The 13070-nt window shown below is 31.4% G+C and overlaps 3 protein-coding genes across 3 annotated transcripts; 1 reads left to right on the top strand and 2 right to left on the bottom strand.

The window, feature by feature from the left end:
- The first annotated feature begins 447 nt into the window (after positions 1–447).
- Positions 448–6151, top strand: LOC122512851. The gene is made up of 2 exons (XM_043628949.1): positions 448–581; positions 1023–6151. The coding sequence occupies exon 2, from the start codon at positions 1118–1120 to the stop codon at positions 6017–6019; it is 4902 nt and encodes a 1633-aa protein (XP_043484884.1). The 5' UTR covers positions 448–581; positions 1023–1117; the 3' UTR covers positions 6020–6151.
- A 1-nt stretch (position 6152) lies between these two features.
- On the bottom strand, positions 6153–12861 carry LOC122512854 (sulfotransferase family cytosolic 1B member 1). Its single transcript, XM_043628951.1, has 6 exons — positions 12404–12861; positions 11745–11844; positions 11450–11645; positions 11172–11298; positions 6681–6775; positions 6153–6568 (listed from the first exon to the last, which is right to left on the bottom strand). The coding sequence occupies exons 1-6, from the start codon at positions 12609–12611 to the stop codon at positions 6272–6274; spliced, it is 1023 nt and encodes a 340-aa protein (XP_043484886.1). The 5' UTR covers positions 12612–12861; the 3' UTR covers positions 6153–6271.
- LOC122512853 lies at positions 6782–11134 on the bottom strand. The gene is made up of 2 exons (XM_043628950.1): positions 10380–11134; positions 6782–10300 (listed from the first exon to the last, which is right to left on the bottom strand). The coding sequence occupies exon 2, from the start codon at positions 10231–10233 to the stop codon at positions 8122–8124; it is 2112 nt and encodes a 703-aa protein (XP_043484885.1). The 5' UTR covers positions 10234–10300; positions 10380–11134; the 3' UTR covers positions 6782–8121.
- Positions 12862–13070: the final 209 nt, after the last annotated feature.

Raw genomic sequence — 13070 nt, 5'->3', positions numbered from 1 at the left:
GTATTAGGAGCATCAACAAAATTCTCTAAATTCGCTAAACTTCCAGAAACATCAGGAGAAGTTTCTATGAAATCATCAAAAAATTTATCGGGTCCAGTAGGTTTAACAGCATCTGCAACTATTCCCAAAACACCAGGATAATTCTCTAAAATATTAACAATTAAATTTATTATAGATCTTTATAATTTCACTTTAGCTGAAAGTGATAAAACGATTTATCTAAACTATGATCATAGGAAGAAGAATAGTCATCAAAATTAATTAATCCTTAGCTGATATTCCCAAATCTCTTGGAGAAGAATTTAAAAAATCTGCTGAATTTTTATAACTTTTCCTAGAAGCAAAAATTATATTTTTTTCCTGAAAAATAAAATCTTATCAACAAACGTGCAAAAGTAGTAAAAACAATGCATAATAAATTTCTCGAACGTAAGGTAATAAATTTTTTTCTCCTAAAGTAAAAGAATTACGTGCTTTAAATAAAAATCACAAATAGTTGACGTGTAACATTCTGTAATTTGAAATAAATCTATTTGTGAAGTTTATAGAAGAAAATACAAATTGCCAGAAGAGAATATCAGGTAAGAATTATTTAAATTAGAACAATTATAACAGAAATAATTCAATGGAAATAGTTTACTGCTTTATTGAAAAATACTTATTTTGCGAAGTGTTGAAAATTATTGGTAGCGTCACATTATCTGCAGACGTTAGCTTCCATATTGTAAAGGCCAACACACAATATGTTCGTGAAAGTCTTTGGCGAATGAGATGCATAAGATAGAAAGGACACAAATAAATGATGACCTTTTTCTAACTCATGCTTCACATTCGCAAAGCTATTGTGCGTGGGCCTTAACCTACAGGAGTTAAAGGGACGAAACGTAGTGTTGTCTCTCTCGCACTTGCACGTTACTATAGCAACCGTTGGTTGCCTCTTGAGACATGTGATCTGATCTTAACTCCATTTCCTTCATTAAAAAAGTTACGCCAAGTTCACGATAATTTCAATTTAATTACAGATACGCTGAGATTTTTGACCCCAAAGGATTCAAGAATCTCCAGCAATCAGTAGGCGAATCGTTGAAATTGATATCATTGAACATCTAAATTCACAATGACACATCATCCATCAACCGTATTTCTCCATCTGTCATCAAATTTTCAATTTCTCTCTGTCTGCCACTACATTACAAGTTTTGGATTATTGCTCTACAATAATCATCAATTGACATTTGATCAGAGAAATCAAACTCTACCCGTCATTAATGCTCTCTTCGATCATCTAAATAAATCCAGCAATGAATCGGAGACAAAACTCCAAATTCTCCAAAAAGTCCTCAAAGGAACCGATTTCTACGGCGGTGGTGAAAATGAAACACTTGACATGAAATACGTGAATGAAACATATCAGTACATCATTAGCACTGCTCTATTTTCTCACTACGGAAACATAACCTTTTACCTAGCAAAAATAATAAATCAGCTGGACAATGTTGACATGTCCGTAATCAAGAAAACGGTATTAAAAAACCTAACCAAAAATTACGTGAACTATGATTATTGTTCTCGAAATCATGTAAACATAACCCTCACTCCATTGGCAATTGACAAAATTTTTAACAATCACATTTGGACAATATTCCCCGAGAGTGAAATCAACACGACTTTGATAGACGTGAATTATTTGTACGCAATGGCAGGTTTAAAAATGATGAGATCAATATCGGCGAACAAGGTGAGTCGTATGCTATTCAATAATTATATTCTAATTGCCCGTCGTATTGAATTTCTAGCACTGAAAAATAAGGATTATCTCTCGGCTCTGGAAATATTTTCCACTCCGGTTCTATTTTTCTATGCCTACATCGAGAAAAGTAAATTTTCCGAAATAAAAGAGTTGACCACCGATTTTTGGAATACTGCCTACGAGGTATTATTCTCCTATTTAAATGTCACGGTACACGGAATAATTCAGAACGCAATCGAGAGCAGTTTATACTATAAACTCGAAAACGAACTGAGAAATTTGAACAGTCGAACGATAATTGCAAGTAATATCATAAAAGATCGTTGTCATTACAAAAATCTAGAGACTGCTCCTAAATTCTTTATTGGTATGTACAAAATGTTTTTCCCCATCCTAACAAAATACCTCCTACCGACTTATTGTGACGTCAAGAATTTTCCTGATTTGCATAAAGAGTACACTAAAGAATTCACAACAATTCGTAACATGTACTTCGAAATAATGAAAAATTCTCTAAAACGTCTCTTTGAATCCAAAGGACTAATGGAGACATTGGAAAGGAGTCAAGTATCTCTAGGACGAATTTCTAAGTACGCACTACGTTCATACATAACTTTGAAGAATTTTATCCTATTCGGAGTAAAGCAGAACGATAGAATCGAATTCTTTTTGTTGAATCAAGAGAACAGTGTTATGAATTTGTTAGAAAGGAATAAGGATAAAAAGAAATTTGTCGATACTCTAAGTTTTGATCCAGCCGATGAGAAGGAATCGGCATTGTTCGAGAGAATTTTGAAAAAAGATAATGAAACAACGGATGTGTTAATAAACAACCTTGCAGAGATAAAGACGGGAACATTTATCGAAGTCCTGATGAATTACTACAAAGAACCAATAGCCGGTGAGAAAATTGTAGATTTCTTCTCCTCTTTCATACCATTTTTCAATTGTTTTCACAATCTCAAGTATGGTAAACGTGTTAGAGCTGCTCTCACATGTTCAATGGAGGTATTACACTTTGTTCCCCTGCCCCTATCATTGGGGAAGTATACAACACTATTGGAAACTGTCTTCTCATTGCAAACCCACGAAACCGAACTGATTAACGACGAAATTAAGGAAATTGGAAATATAACCGGTTTAGCGTCAAAAAGATCTTCGTTTTCGCCTATCTTCCGAACGGCGAAAGAAAAAATTGAGAATATCAAACGTAGGAAGGAGATTATTCATCAGTTGGCAAGTATCTCCCAAGGGGCTATTAATTCCGGTTCTGAGGTGAGTTACCATTTGAGTAAATTTGGAGAGAAATTCACAAAGGAATTGTTGGAGAATATTCTGTCAATGACGAAGAGACATGCGACACTTTATAAAATTGACGTGCCGATGAGAAAATTGTATTTCTATTTGATTGGTTATGAGAAGGTTAAGGCTGATTCTACGGGTCTGGTACCGGAAGTAATTGCTAAAGGGAATGATGGTCGTGGCACTAGGTATTACTATCCAGGTGGGGAGAATTTATTTGGACCGAGGTGTCTCACTTTGTTCCATAAACAAATTCAGTTAAGGAGTATGAGAAATCGTGTATTGGAAATGTTCTTCGTTCCCTCGGAGGGGAAGACAATTAATCCGAAAACGGGTAAAATGTCCACTTGTTCCCTGACGTTTGATAATAACGATATGCTGCATTACAATGATTCGAGTAGTGCATTCACTACAATGGAATGTGATTTTAATGGATTGCTAACCGACAATGATGAAGATGATCAGAAAGCGAATACCAAGTTAGGAAAGAAAAATTATCCGGAAATGGAAACTTTTGATACAGATGAAGATTTAGGAGAACCGAGTTTAGATTATGGAGATTCGTCTAAAAATCAAAGAGAAGACAATTATTATGCAGGATCCTTGGAATATGACAGAGAACCCGAATATTCTAGACCGTCACGTACGGGAGGTAAAGCTAAGAGTTCGAAAGCAAAAGGATCGTCACAAGGTGGTCGACGTGGATTTGAAAAGGGTTCTGAACAAGGTTTTGGACGAGGTTTGGGAGGAAATGGTTTTCAAGAATCGGGAGAGTACTCAAACGAACCAGATTGGGCAATGAGTGGATCAGAGGATACATTTAAAGAAAGTGAACCAACCAGAAATTCGGCAAGAAATTTCAGAAAACTGTATCGCAGGAAAAGAGCAACTAAAATTTTGGATAAAACCTCTGAGGATATAAAAGGACATTCAAATTTTGCTGCATCTGCAAATGTTCCCAAAGCACCAGAAGAAGTATCTAAAGAATCTGATAAAGATACAACGAAACCTGTAGTTTCAACTGCATCTGCAAATGTTCCCAAAGCACCAGAAGAAGTATCTAAAGAATCTGATAAAGATACAACGAAACCTGTAGTTTCAACTGCATCTGCAACTGTTTCTAAAGCACCAGAAGAAGTTTCTAAAGAATCTGCTAAAGATACAACGAAACCTACAGTTTCAACCACATCCGCAACTGTTCCTAAAGCACCAGGAGAAATTACTAAAGAATCTGCAAAAGTATCAGGAGCATCAATAACATTATCTAAATATACTAATCCTCCAGAAACACCAGGTGAAATTTCTAAAGAGCCATTGAAAGACCCAAATGGAACTATAGCTTTAACTGCATCCACAACTGTTCCTAAAGAACCAGGAGAAGTTTCTAAAGAATCTGCTAAAGATACAACGAAACCTACAGTTTCAACCACATCCGCAACTGTTCCTAAAGCACCAGGAGAAATTACTAAAGAATCAGCAAAAGTATTAGGAGCATCAACAACATTATCTAAATCCGCTAATCCTCCAGAAACACCAGGAGAAGTTTCTAAAGAGCCATTGGAAGACCCAAATGGAGCTATAGCTTTAACTGCATCCACAACTGTTCCTAAAGAACCAGGAGAAGTTTCTAAAGAATCTGCAAAAGTATTAGGAGAATCAACAACATCCTCTAAATCCGCAAATCTTTCAGAAACATCAGGAACTTCAACTACATCCGCAAGTGTTCCTAAGGGACCGGGAGAGATGTCTAAAGAATATGCAGAACTATCAGGAGCATCAACAACATACTCTAAATCCGCTAATCTTCCAGAATCACCAAAAGCTTCTAAAAAATCATTAAAAGATTCAAAAGCATCGTCAATTTTAGGAACATCCACAAAAATGTCTAAAAGACCAGCTGATATGCTTGCAGAATCTGACAAAGATTTAACAGAAAGTTTTTCTGCTTACGGTGGATTACCCCATGAATTTAAAGATAATAAAGAAAAACATCAAAATACGGCAAAATATTTAAACAATCGTTCGAAATTTGCCAAAACAGCGGATTCTTTGGAGTTATCAGAAGATGAAAGCGAATCATTACAAGTCGCAGGCGAATCATTAGGTCAATATAAAGCACCAGTTCCTCCCAAATTAACAAAAAAACATTTACCTGAAGGACCAAAACGTCTACCTAAAGAACCAAAACACCTACCACAATCTTCAAAACATCATTCCAAACTCTCCTCTGAGTACAATTTATCAAAACAAACACGAAATCACCACCCTGTAACTATCATAAATTTAAGCTATGCAAAAATAATTATCGATAAAATTTATTCCGGAATTTACGAGCAAGACATAACAAATGTATACAACCTCTACGAAAATTCGTCATCAATTGCAAAAAGTCTGCAATTCGAGGACTATTACGCTCTTCAGTCCCACGCCAAGAATATTTTACTATTCAATAAAGATACAAACAGACGAATGCTGAATGCAATTTACAAATTGTCACTTCAGCAACAAGAAGAAACTTGGATCATGCAACCAATCGTTCTCTACAGAATTCGAAAGTTCACACCAAAAATCTACGAGCATCATCAATTATTAAAAAGAACGACTCAAGTCCACTTTGGAGAAATGAAAATCTTCTCTGAAAATCGTGATCGTGAGGTGGAAAATCATCTAAACGAGACAGTAACTATCTTACGAAAGCCAATACTATTTCAGGTACATTTAAAAAATCAGCATGGAGTTGCAGACATTGGTCGTGTCATCAATGATGAAATTGGCGTTCACGCTGTACCATCGGGAATGAAATTTGTTATCGAAGAAATTGTTCCGTCTATAATTAACAAGCAGGAAGTGCTCATCATTAAAATGCACGATCTTGAAATTTCAGAAAAGGAGAAAATGAAAAATGTGGAAAAAGAAATTCAGATGATTTCACAGAGTGGTACGAAAATTTACGCAAATGGTAATTGACAATAAAAGCCACATTTTTTATTAAAAAATATATTCATTACTATTTTCAGTTGTTTCCAAAAGAATTTCAATTCTATTTACAATTAAATATAAATTATGCATATTCAAAAAAACGAAAATAATAAATATAATTTAAATTGTACAATTGCTGAGTATCTTCAATAAAAAATAAGATCACTAAACTTTCTTTTTGAAAAAATTCCTTCTTTTTACACTTTTTCTTTCAAAAATTAAACTTTCCTTCTTGGATGCTCATTGATTTTTGGTAGGAAATACCAAATCCGTATCCTTTAAATTATCCGCTATCCATTGATCAGCTTCTTCTTCGATTTCTCTGCTGAAAACTGATTTCCAATTTCCATTTTGTCCCTGTCTGACGAATACGCCTTTCATTAGAAGAATTCCACAATCTTGTAATTCCTCGAAATTGACCATTGGATTGTTTTTGAAATTCTTTATATCCAGATAGTCGATTAATTTCTTTAATTCTTCATCGTTGTAGGATTTATCGAGAAATTTCGCTACTCGTTTTATAGTTGACAGAAAATCCTATAAAAAGAACAAAAAATATTTTTTAAGCAGATGATTTTAGAAAGAGATGAGAAAGAAAAAATGATCAGAAGGAAAAATATTGTTTTAAGGTAAGCAGGTAAACACTTACTGCTTGTAATTCTTCGTAAAATAGAAAGAGGAGATTCTTGTGGTTTCTTTGATTCCAAGCTTCCTTCAAGTGCTCCCAGTAAGGACTCCATGCGGCTAATTGAAAAAGAGGTAATTTTTTTGAATTATTACTTTTGAAAATTGTTGATATAAATTTGGGGAGATTTTTAAATGTTCTGCTGGGGATATAGAATAACAAGTTGGATTAAGTAGATTCGTAATTGTTCTTGAAATGCTAGGAAAAATTAGAAATAAAGCAAAAGTGTTAAGAGTATTAGGAGCATCAGCAAATGTTCCTAAAGCACCAAGAGGATTTTTAGCAGATTCACCAAAATACTAATGAGGTTCTTTTGGGGTAACTGCATCTGCAGATGTTTCTGAGTCACTAGGAAAGTATTAGTGCATCAATAATATTCACTTAATCCTAAAAACTTCTTAAAGTACCAGGAAAGGTTTCTAAAGAGTCTGAAAAAGTATTAGGAGCATCAACGATATTCACTAAATCCGCAAATCTTCCTAAAACACCAAAAGATGTTCCTAAAGAATCTGAAAACGTATTAGGAGCATCAACGACATTTCCTAAATCAACAATTCTTGCTAAAACACCAAGAGAAATTTCTAAAAAATCTGCAAAAGTATTAGGAGCATCAGCGACATATTCTAAATCCGCAAATTTAAAAAAAACCAGGAGGAATATCTAAAGAGTCATTAAAAGACACAAATTAATTTGTAGCTTTAACTGCATCCTCAAATATTTCTGCATTACCCAAATAATTTTTTAGCCGATCAGCAGAATAAACTTAAATAAAAATTAACTTATTATTAACTTATCAATATTCACTAATCCTTCCTTAATCTCCCTAAAAATCCAGAAGCAATGTGTAAATAGCCACTAAAAGACCTAAAGGATTCTGCAGCTATAACTGCATCAGAAAATATTTCTAAAATATTACTAAAAGCATCTTTAACTTTTAAGTCTTAGCTTCTGCTAATTCTCAGGGTTTGATTATAGATCAAAACATTTTGTAAATTTTTGTTCCTTAGGGTAATTAAACAAACGATTAAAGATTAAATTCTTTTTATTTCATCATTACAGCAGTATTCTTTGTAATTGACTCATTCGTTAAATAAGTTATAAAGAGAGCTATTGTACTACTCCGGTACATTAATTATTTCAACCTTTACATAATATCCCTTATCCTTCTTGACAGCCTTTACAATCTGTAGAATACCATCTACACCAATTTCCAGTGTTTCCTTATTAACATGTCCCGTATTTATATTAAATTCACGAAAGTAAGGTTTTTGCTCCTCGGTCTTTATCCGCTTGACGTATGACTTCCCCTCTCTTCCTCTAATCGTTCTAATTTCCACAATTTCTCCAAAAGCTTCGACACATTTTGGTCCAATATAATTATTCCCACCTGGGTAATAGTATCGTATCATTTGATGATTCCCACTTTTTTAGTAAGAACCTTTCTCGCTAATCCTCCTAAATCAGACGTTACTACCATTTTTTCCAAATTCGTCGTCATTGTTTTCAATACTTGCAGAAGATTTTTGTTTACTGAAAATTTCTTAAATCTCTTATACATCAACTTATACGTAATGTGTAGTGTCACATAGCCTTGTTTACCTAAACGGTAACAAAGTTCAAATCCAGGATCCATTTGTCGAAGAAAGAAGAATGTGACTTTTTTTAAAAAATTCATGTTGACAATTTGTTTTGCTACAGTCGTTATTGATATTTTTGATAATTGTATGAAACCTAATTGTAGAACTTTCTTAAATCCAAGGGTAGCAATTTTAACATAGTTTTTTGTTACAGCTTTTATTAAACTACTACTCAGGCCATTTGCAAATTTTGTTGAATGACCAATACCTGGAATAAGACTTATAATATCTAGAGAACAGTCTATAATTGCTTCGACAACTTTACTGTCTATTATATCTTCAACGCAGGTGTAAAATGGAATGAATAATTTTAAATAACCGAAAATTTCCTCTCCTGTAGTTGGATCATTATAGTTCGTGATTAGGCTGTTCACGATGACTTTTGCTCTCATATCTGCAACTCTTGAAATAAATGAAGTGTAATCTTCATTGACATTTTTAAGAGTTTCTTCGAAAGTAGAAATTCTTCCTATTCTGTACAACGAATTATTAACGATTGCTTTAGAAAATTCTCCTTCATCAACACTATTTATCAGCAAAGTCAAAGTATTATGCACATGTTTAAAGGCATAAAATTCATTCTCCTCTTTTTTTATGATAACGAATATCATATAAATGTCAATATTCTTTATTAGAATTTTTTGCGGTGGACATAAATCACAGTGAGAAATACGTTTAAAAACTTTTACAATTTTTACAACGGCCTCTAAACTCATTCTTTCAATTAATCCACTGTCGACTAAAACCTGTCTTAATGTATTGCTCTCAATTTGCTTATAAATCTGCTTTACATTCTTGAATTGAGCCTGATAATAATCTGACAAAGGTGGAATATCATTACATGAAGTAAATGTGGTTTTCACCATCCAATGGGGTAGTGTCTTAAATAATGCCACATCTTTGTCATCAGGCTTAAATCCACAATGATCGGCTAATAATTGTTTGGCAATAACTGTACGATTTTTTAACAATTCCCTTTCAGTCAGAAGTTTATCATAAAGATTATTATCAATAATTTGTTGCACAAAATTATTAACTGAAGAATGAAAATATAAAAAGAATTTCTGATATGCTTCATTCCAGAATTTATCATCTAGTTTGGATATTTGATTATCAAACTGTGATTTTTCATTATGGGCATAATAAAATAGTGCGGATGTTGAGAATAAAGTTAAAAACATCTTATAAGTTGATTCATTATTATCTTCTTGATAATCATGCTCTTGGGCAATTATTAGACAATTTTTAAAATCACATAATGGTACATCACCTGGTGTTGAACGGACAATATTTAAACCAATCATTGCATATATATAATCAACGTCCAATATACTCATTTCTTTTGATTCTGGTTCGGGAAATATTTGCCAAATATAATCGTTGAAAATTTTTTCCATTGCAAAATCAGTGAGTTTTGTATTCGTTTTGCCATCTTTTGAACAATAATCCCGAATTTGGTAATTTTGGGAAAAGTGGTTAAACACGTTTTCCTTAAATACCGAATATGTTATGTCGTCAGATTGTCGAATTACTCGAGCTAAATATTCGTTAATGTTACCGTAGTGAGCAAAGAGTGTAGTACCAATGATGTATTGATAGGTTTCATTAACGTATTTCATGTCTAGTTCTTGATAATCACCACCACCGTATAAATCCGTTCCCTTCAACATTTTGTGTAGCAGTTGAAATTTCGTGTCTGATTCATTTTCCGAACTGTCGAGATAATCGAACAATTTATTCAGTATAATGATCGTCCGATTGCTTTCATCGATTGTAATTAAATTTTCCTGGTTAAAAATAATTCCCAAATTGATAATGTAGTGACACACAGAGAGAAACTGAAAGTCTAGTGGAACCTGAAAGAAAATTGAATTCTCCATATTGTGAGAGGATTTTGTCTCCGCGCTTTTAAAGATTTTTGCTGAATTCTTAAGGTTTTTAGTTCACCTGAAAAGATTAAATATTTATTGTACATAAGTTATATTTTAAAATAAGGTACACAGAATTATTAGAGTTTTTTACTTACACTTGTACTAATTTCATCAGGCGTGACATATAAACTGAATAAGTGGACACGAAATGCAAGCGATGCATTGAAACTTAAGCTGATATTCATAGTCGGTGCATAACTTTTTGTTAAAAAAATCTATTTCGCGAATATTTTTTACGACCAGCTGTTGGAAAAAGCTGTTTTAGAGTTGTTTTATCAAAATTATTTTAAGGTTTTTGTGAACAAGTCGATTTACTGCTTTAAAACTTTTAATTTATAAATTTCATAAGATGATGATGTGGATGATAATGATATTAATAGATTTAAATGGATAGTCAAGAATACCTAAAATACTAACCAACAAGAGAAGTTTTAATGGAAGCAACAAAATATTTTGAAAGATCTTAATAATTACAACATCAACAAATGTTCGTAAATTTGTGTAGCACCAGAAGAAGTTTCTAAAGAATCTGCTAAAGATACAACACAACCTACTGTTTCAATTACATTCGCAACTGTTCCTAAACCACCAGGAGAAATTTCTAAAAAAAAATCTGCAAAACAATTAAAACCAACAAAAACATTTTCAAAATCTGCAAAACTTCTTGAATCACGAGAAGTAATATCTAAAGAACCATTTAAAGACCCAATAAAATCTGCAGCTCCAACATCATCTACAAATGTTCCTAACACACCAGGAGAAGTTTCTAAAGAATCTGCAAAAGTATTAGCAATTCGATTCGATTTTTGATCTAGTTTTAAACTTCAAAAATTAAAAAAAATTCATGATGTTAATAGAAAATACTTATTAAATATATGAAAACTTACTTAAATCGTTTTTAAAGTAATTCCAAAATTCGGGAAATTCGCCAATGTAGCCTTGAGTGATAAATGCCTTATTTTGTATGTACCAAGAAACGGCGACGTCCTTAGGATTTCTAGCAACATAGACGATCTAGAAAATAACCATTGTTACATTATGATTTATTATTATTATTTTTATTTTTATTATTATTATTTTATTATTATTATTAATATTATTACTATGTACTAGTATTATTATTTTTTTTCTATTTATGAAAAAAGAAATAAATTTTTTTTCGCACCTTACAACCGGAATCTAAAATATTTGGCAGGAGACTTAATGGGAAATGCGTTTTGATAAATCGTGGTGACGGAAGTGCCTCTAGAAGTTGATAACCGGGCCTTGCAATTTCCTTGCACAATTGTTGTTTCACTGGATCGCCTTTGTTCCAATTTAATAGTGCCTTAGTCACTTCCGGATGATTAAACATACTGAATCTAAATTGCAAATTTACAATTTTTTAAAATTATTTATTAATTGTGCAAATTTTTTTTCAATTTTTAATATATTATATAAAATTTATTTGAATTTCTTACTCTAAAAATGGAAATCTCTCGGCAAGTTTTATTTTTCCAGCCGTTTCATAGTCCAAATTATTGCTCAAAAGCCAAACAAGTTCCTGCGTCCATGTTGTCCCTTTGTTTTAAAAAATCAAATATTTTAATTTTAAAAAAATATAACATTTTCAACAAATAAAAAAGAATAATAATATAGTAATAAATAATAAAAAAATTAATAAAATTAAATTTTAAAAATAGTAGAAATAGAAAATAATTATCAATAAACAATATAGAAATATAGAAAAATAATTAAAGTCAAATAAAAAAATAATTAAAAATTAGTTCGAAGAAAAAAATAAACAAATAAATAAACAAACATATAATCAAAATAGTAAACATTTTAATGCTATAGAATAAAAATTTAATGTTAATTTCTAAATAAATAAAAATAATTAAAATTAAATAAAAAAAAAAGAATTAAAAATTAGTTTAAAGTAAAAAATAAACAATAAATTTAATAAATAAATAATTCGAACCCATTTTTCATAGTTTTAATTTATTTTTAATTCTTAAATAAATAAACAAAAATATAAATAATTATAATAATTTATTAAAAAAATTTAAGTTTTGTAATAAATTTTTCACTTTTTTAATTAAAAAAAATTTTTTTTTTAATTAACATTAAAAAAACTCACCTGATCTCGGATATGAAATGACCCAAGTGTCAGAGGATTTCGCCTTGAAATTATAAAATCCTTCACCCTGTTCCGTATAACGATAAGGGAAGAACCATTTTTTTTCACCAACTTGCACCCAACCAGTTCGTTCACCTTTAAATACTTTAAGCATCTCCTCAGTTTTCTCCGAATTCAAAAATTGATAACTTGGTATTTTTGAATCCATTTTCTTTTTTGTCCTATTCTTTTTTCATTCACCAAAAAAAAAAAAAAAAAAAAAATTTGCACAAAAAATGAAAATTTGGTTTCTTCACTTTAATTAGAAAAAAAAAGTTTTTTAATAAAATAAATAAATAAAGTTTAAATTAATTTTGACGAAAAGAAAAAAAAATTGATTATTAAGAGTTGGGAGGAAATTTTTGTTCCTTTTAAGATGCGTGAACAGTTTGACGTTCCTTTTGAATCTGACAATAATTTTTAATGGAATGCGGGTCAAATAACTTTCACGGTTTCACTTTGATGGAACAAATATACCATAATTTCCCCTTCCTCACAAAATAAGGAAATTGCTTTCGATTATGTAAAATAATAATTATAATTTATAAAAAATTTACTTGTTTTTGTTTATTTATTTATTTCACTTATTTCACTGCATATTATTTATTTACTATTATTAATTTTGTTA

The sequence above is a fragment of the Leptopilina heterotoma genome, unplaced genomic scaffold (assembly GCF_015476425.1).
Source record: "Leptopilina heterotoma isolate Lh14 unplaced genomic scaffold, ASM1547642v1 Lhet_129, whole genome shotgun sequence".
Taxonomy (NCBI): Eukaryota; Metazoa; Arthropoda; class Insecta; order Hymenoptera; family Figitidae; genus Leptopilina; species Leptopilina heterotoma.
This window is presented reverse-complemented; position numbering and strand designations above follow the sequence as displayed.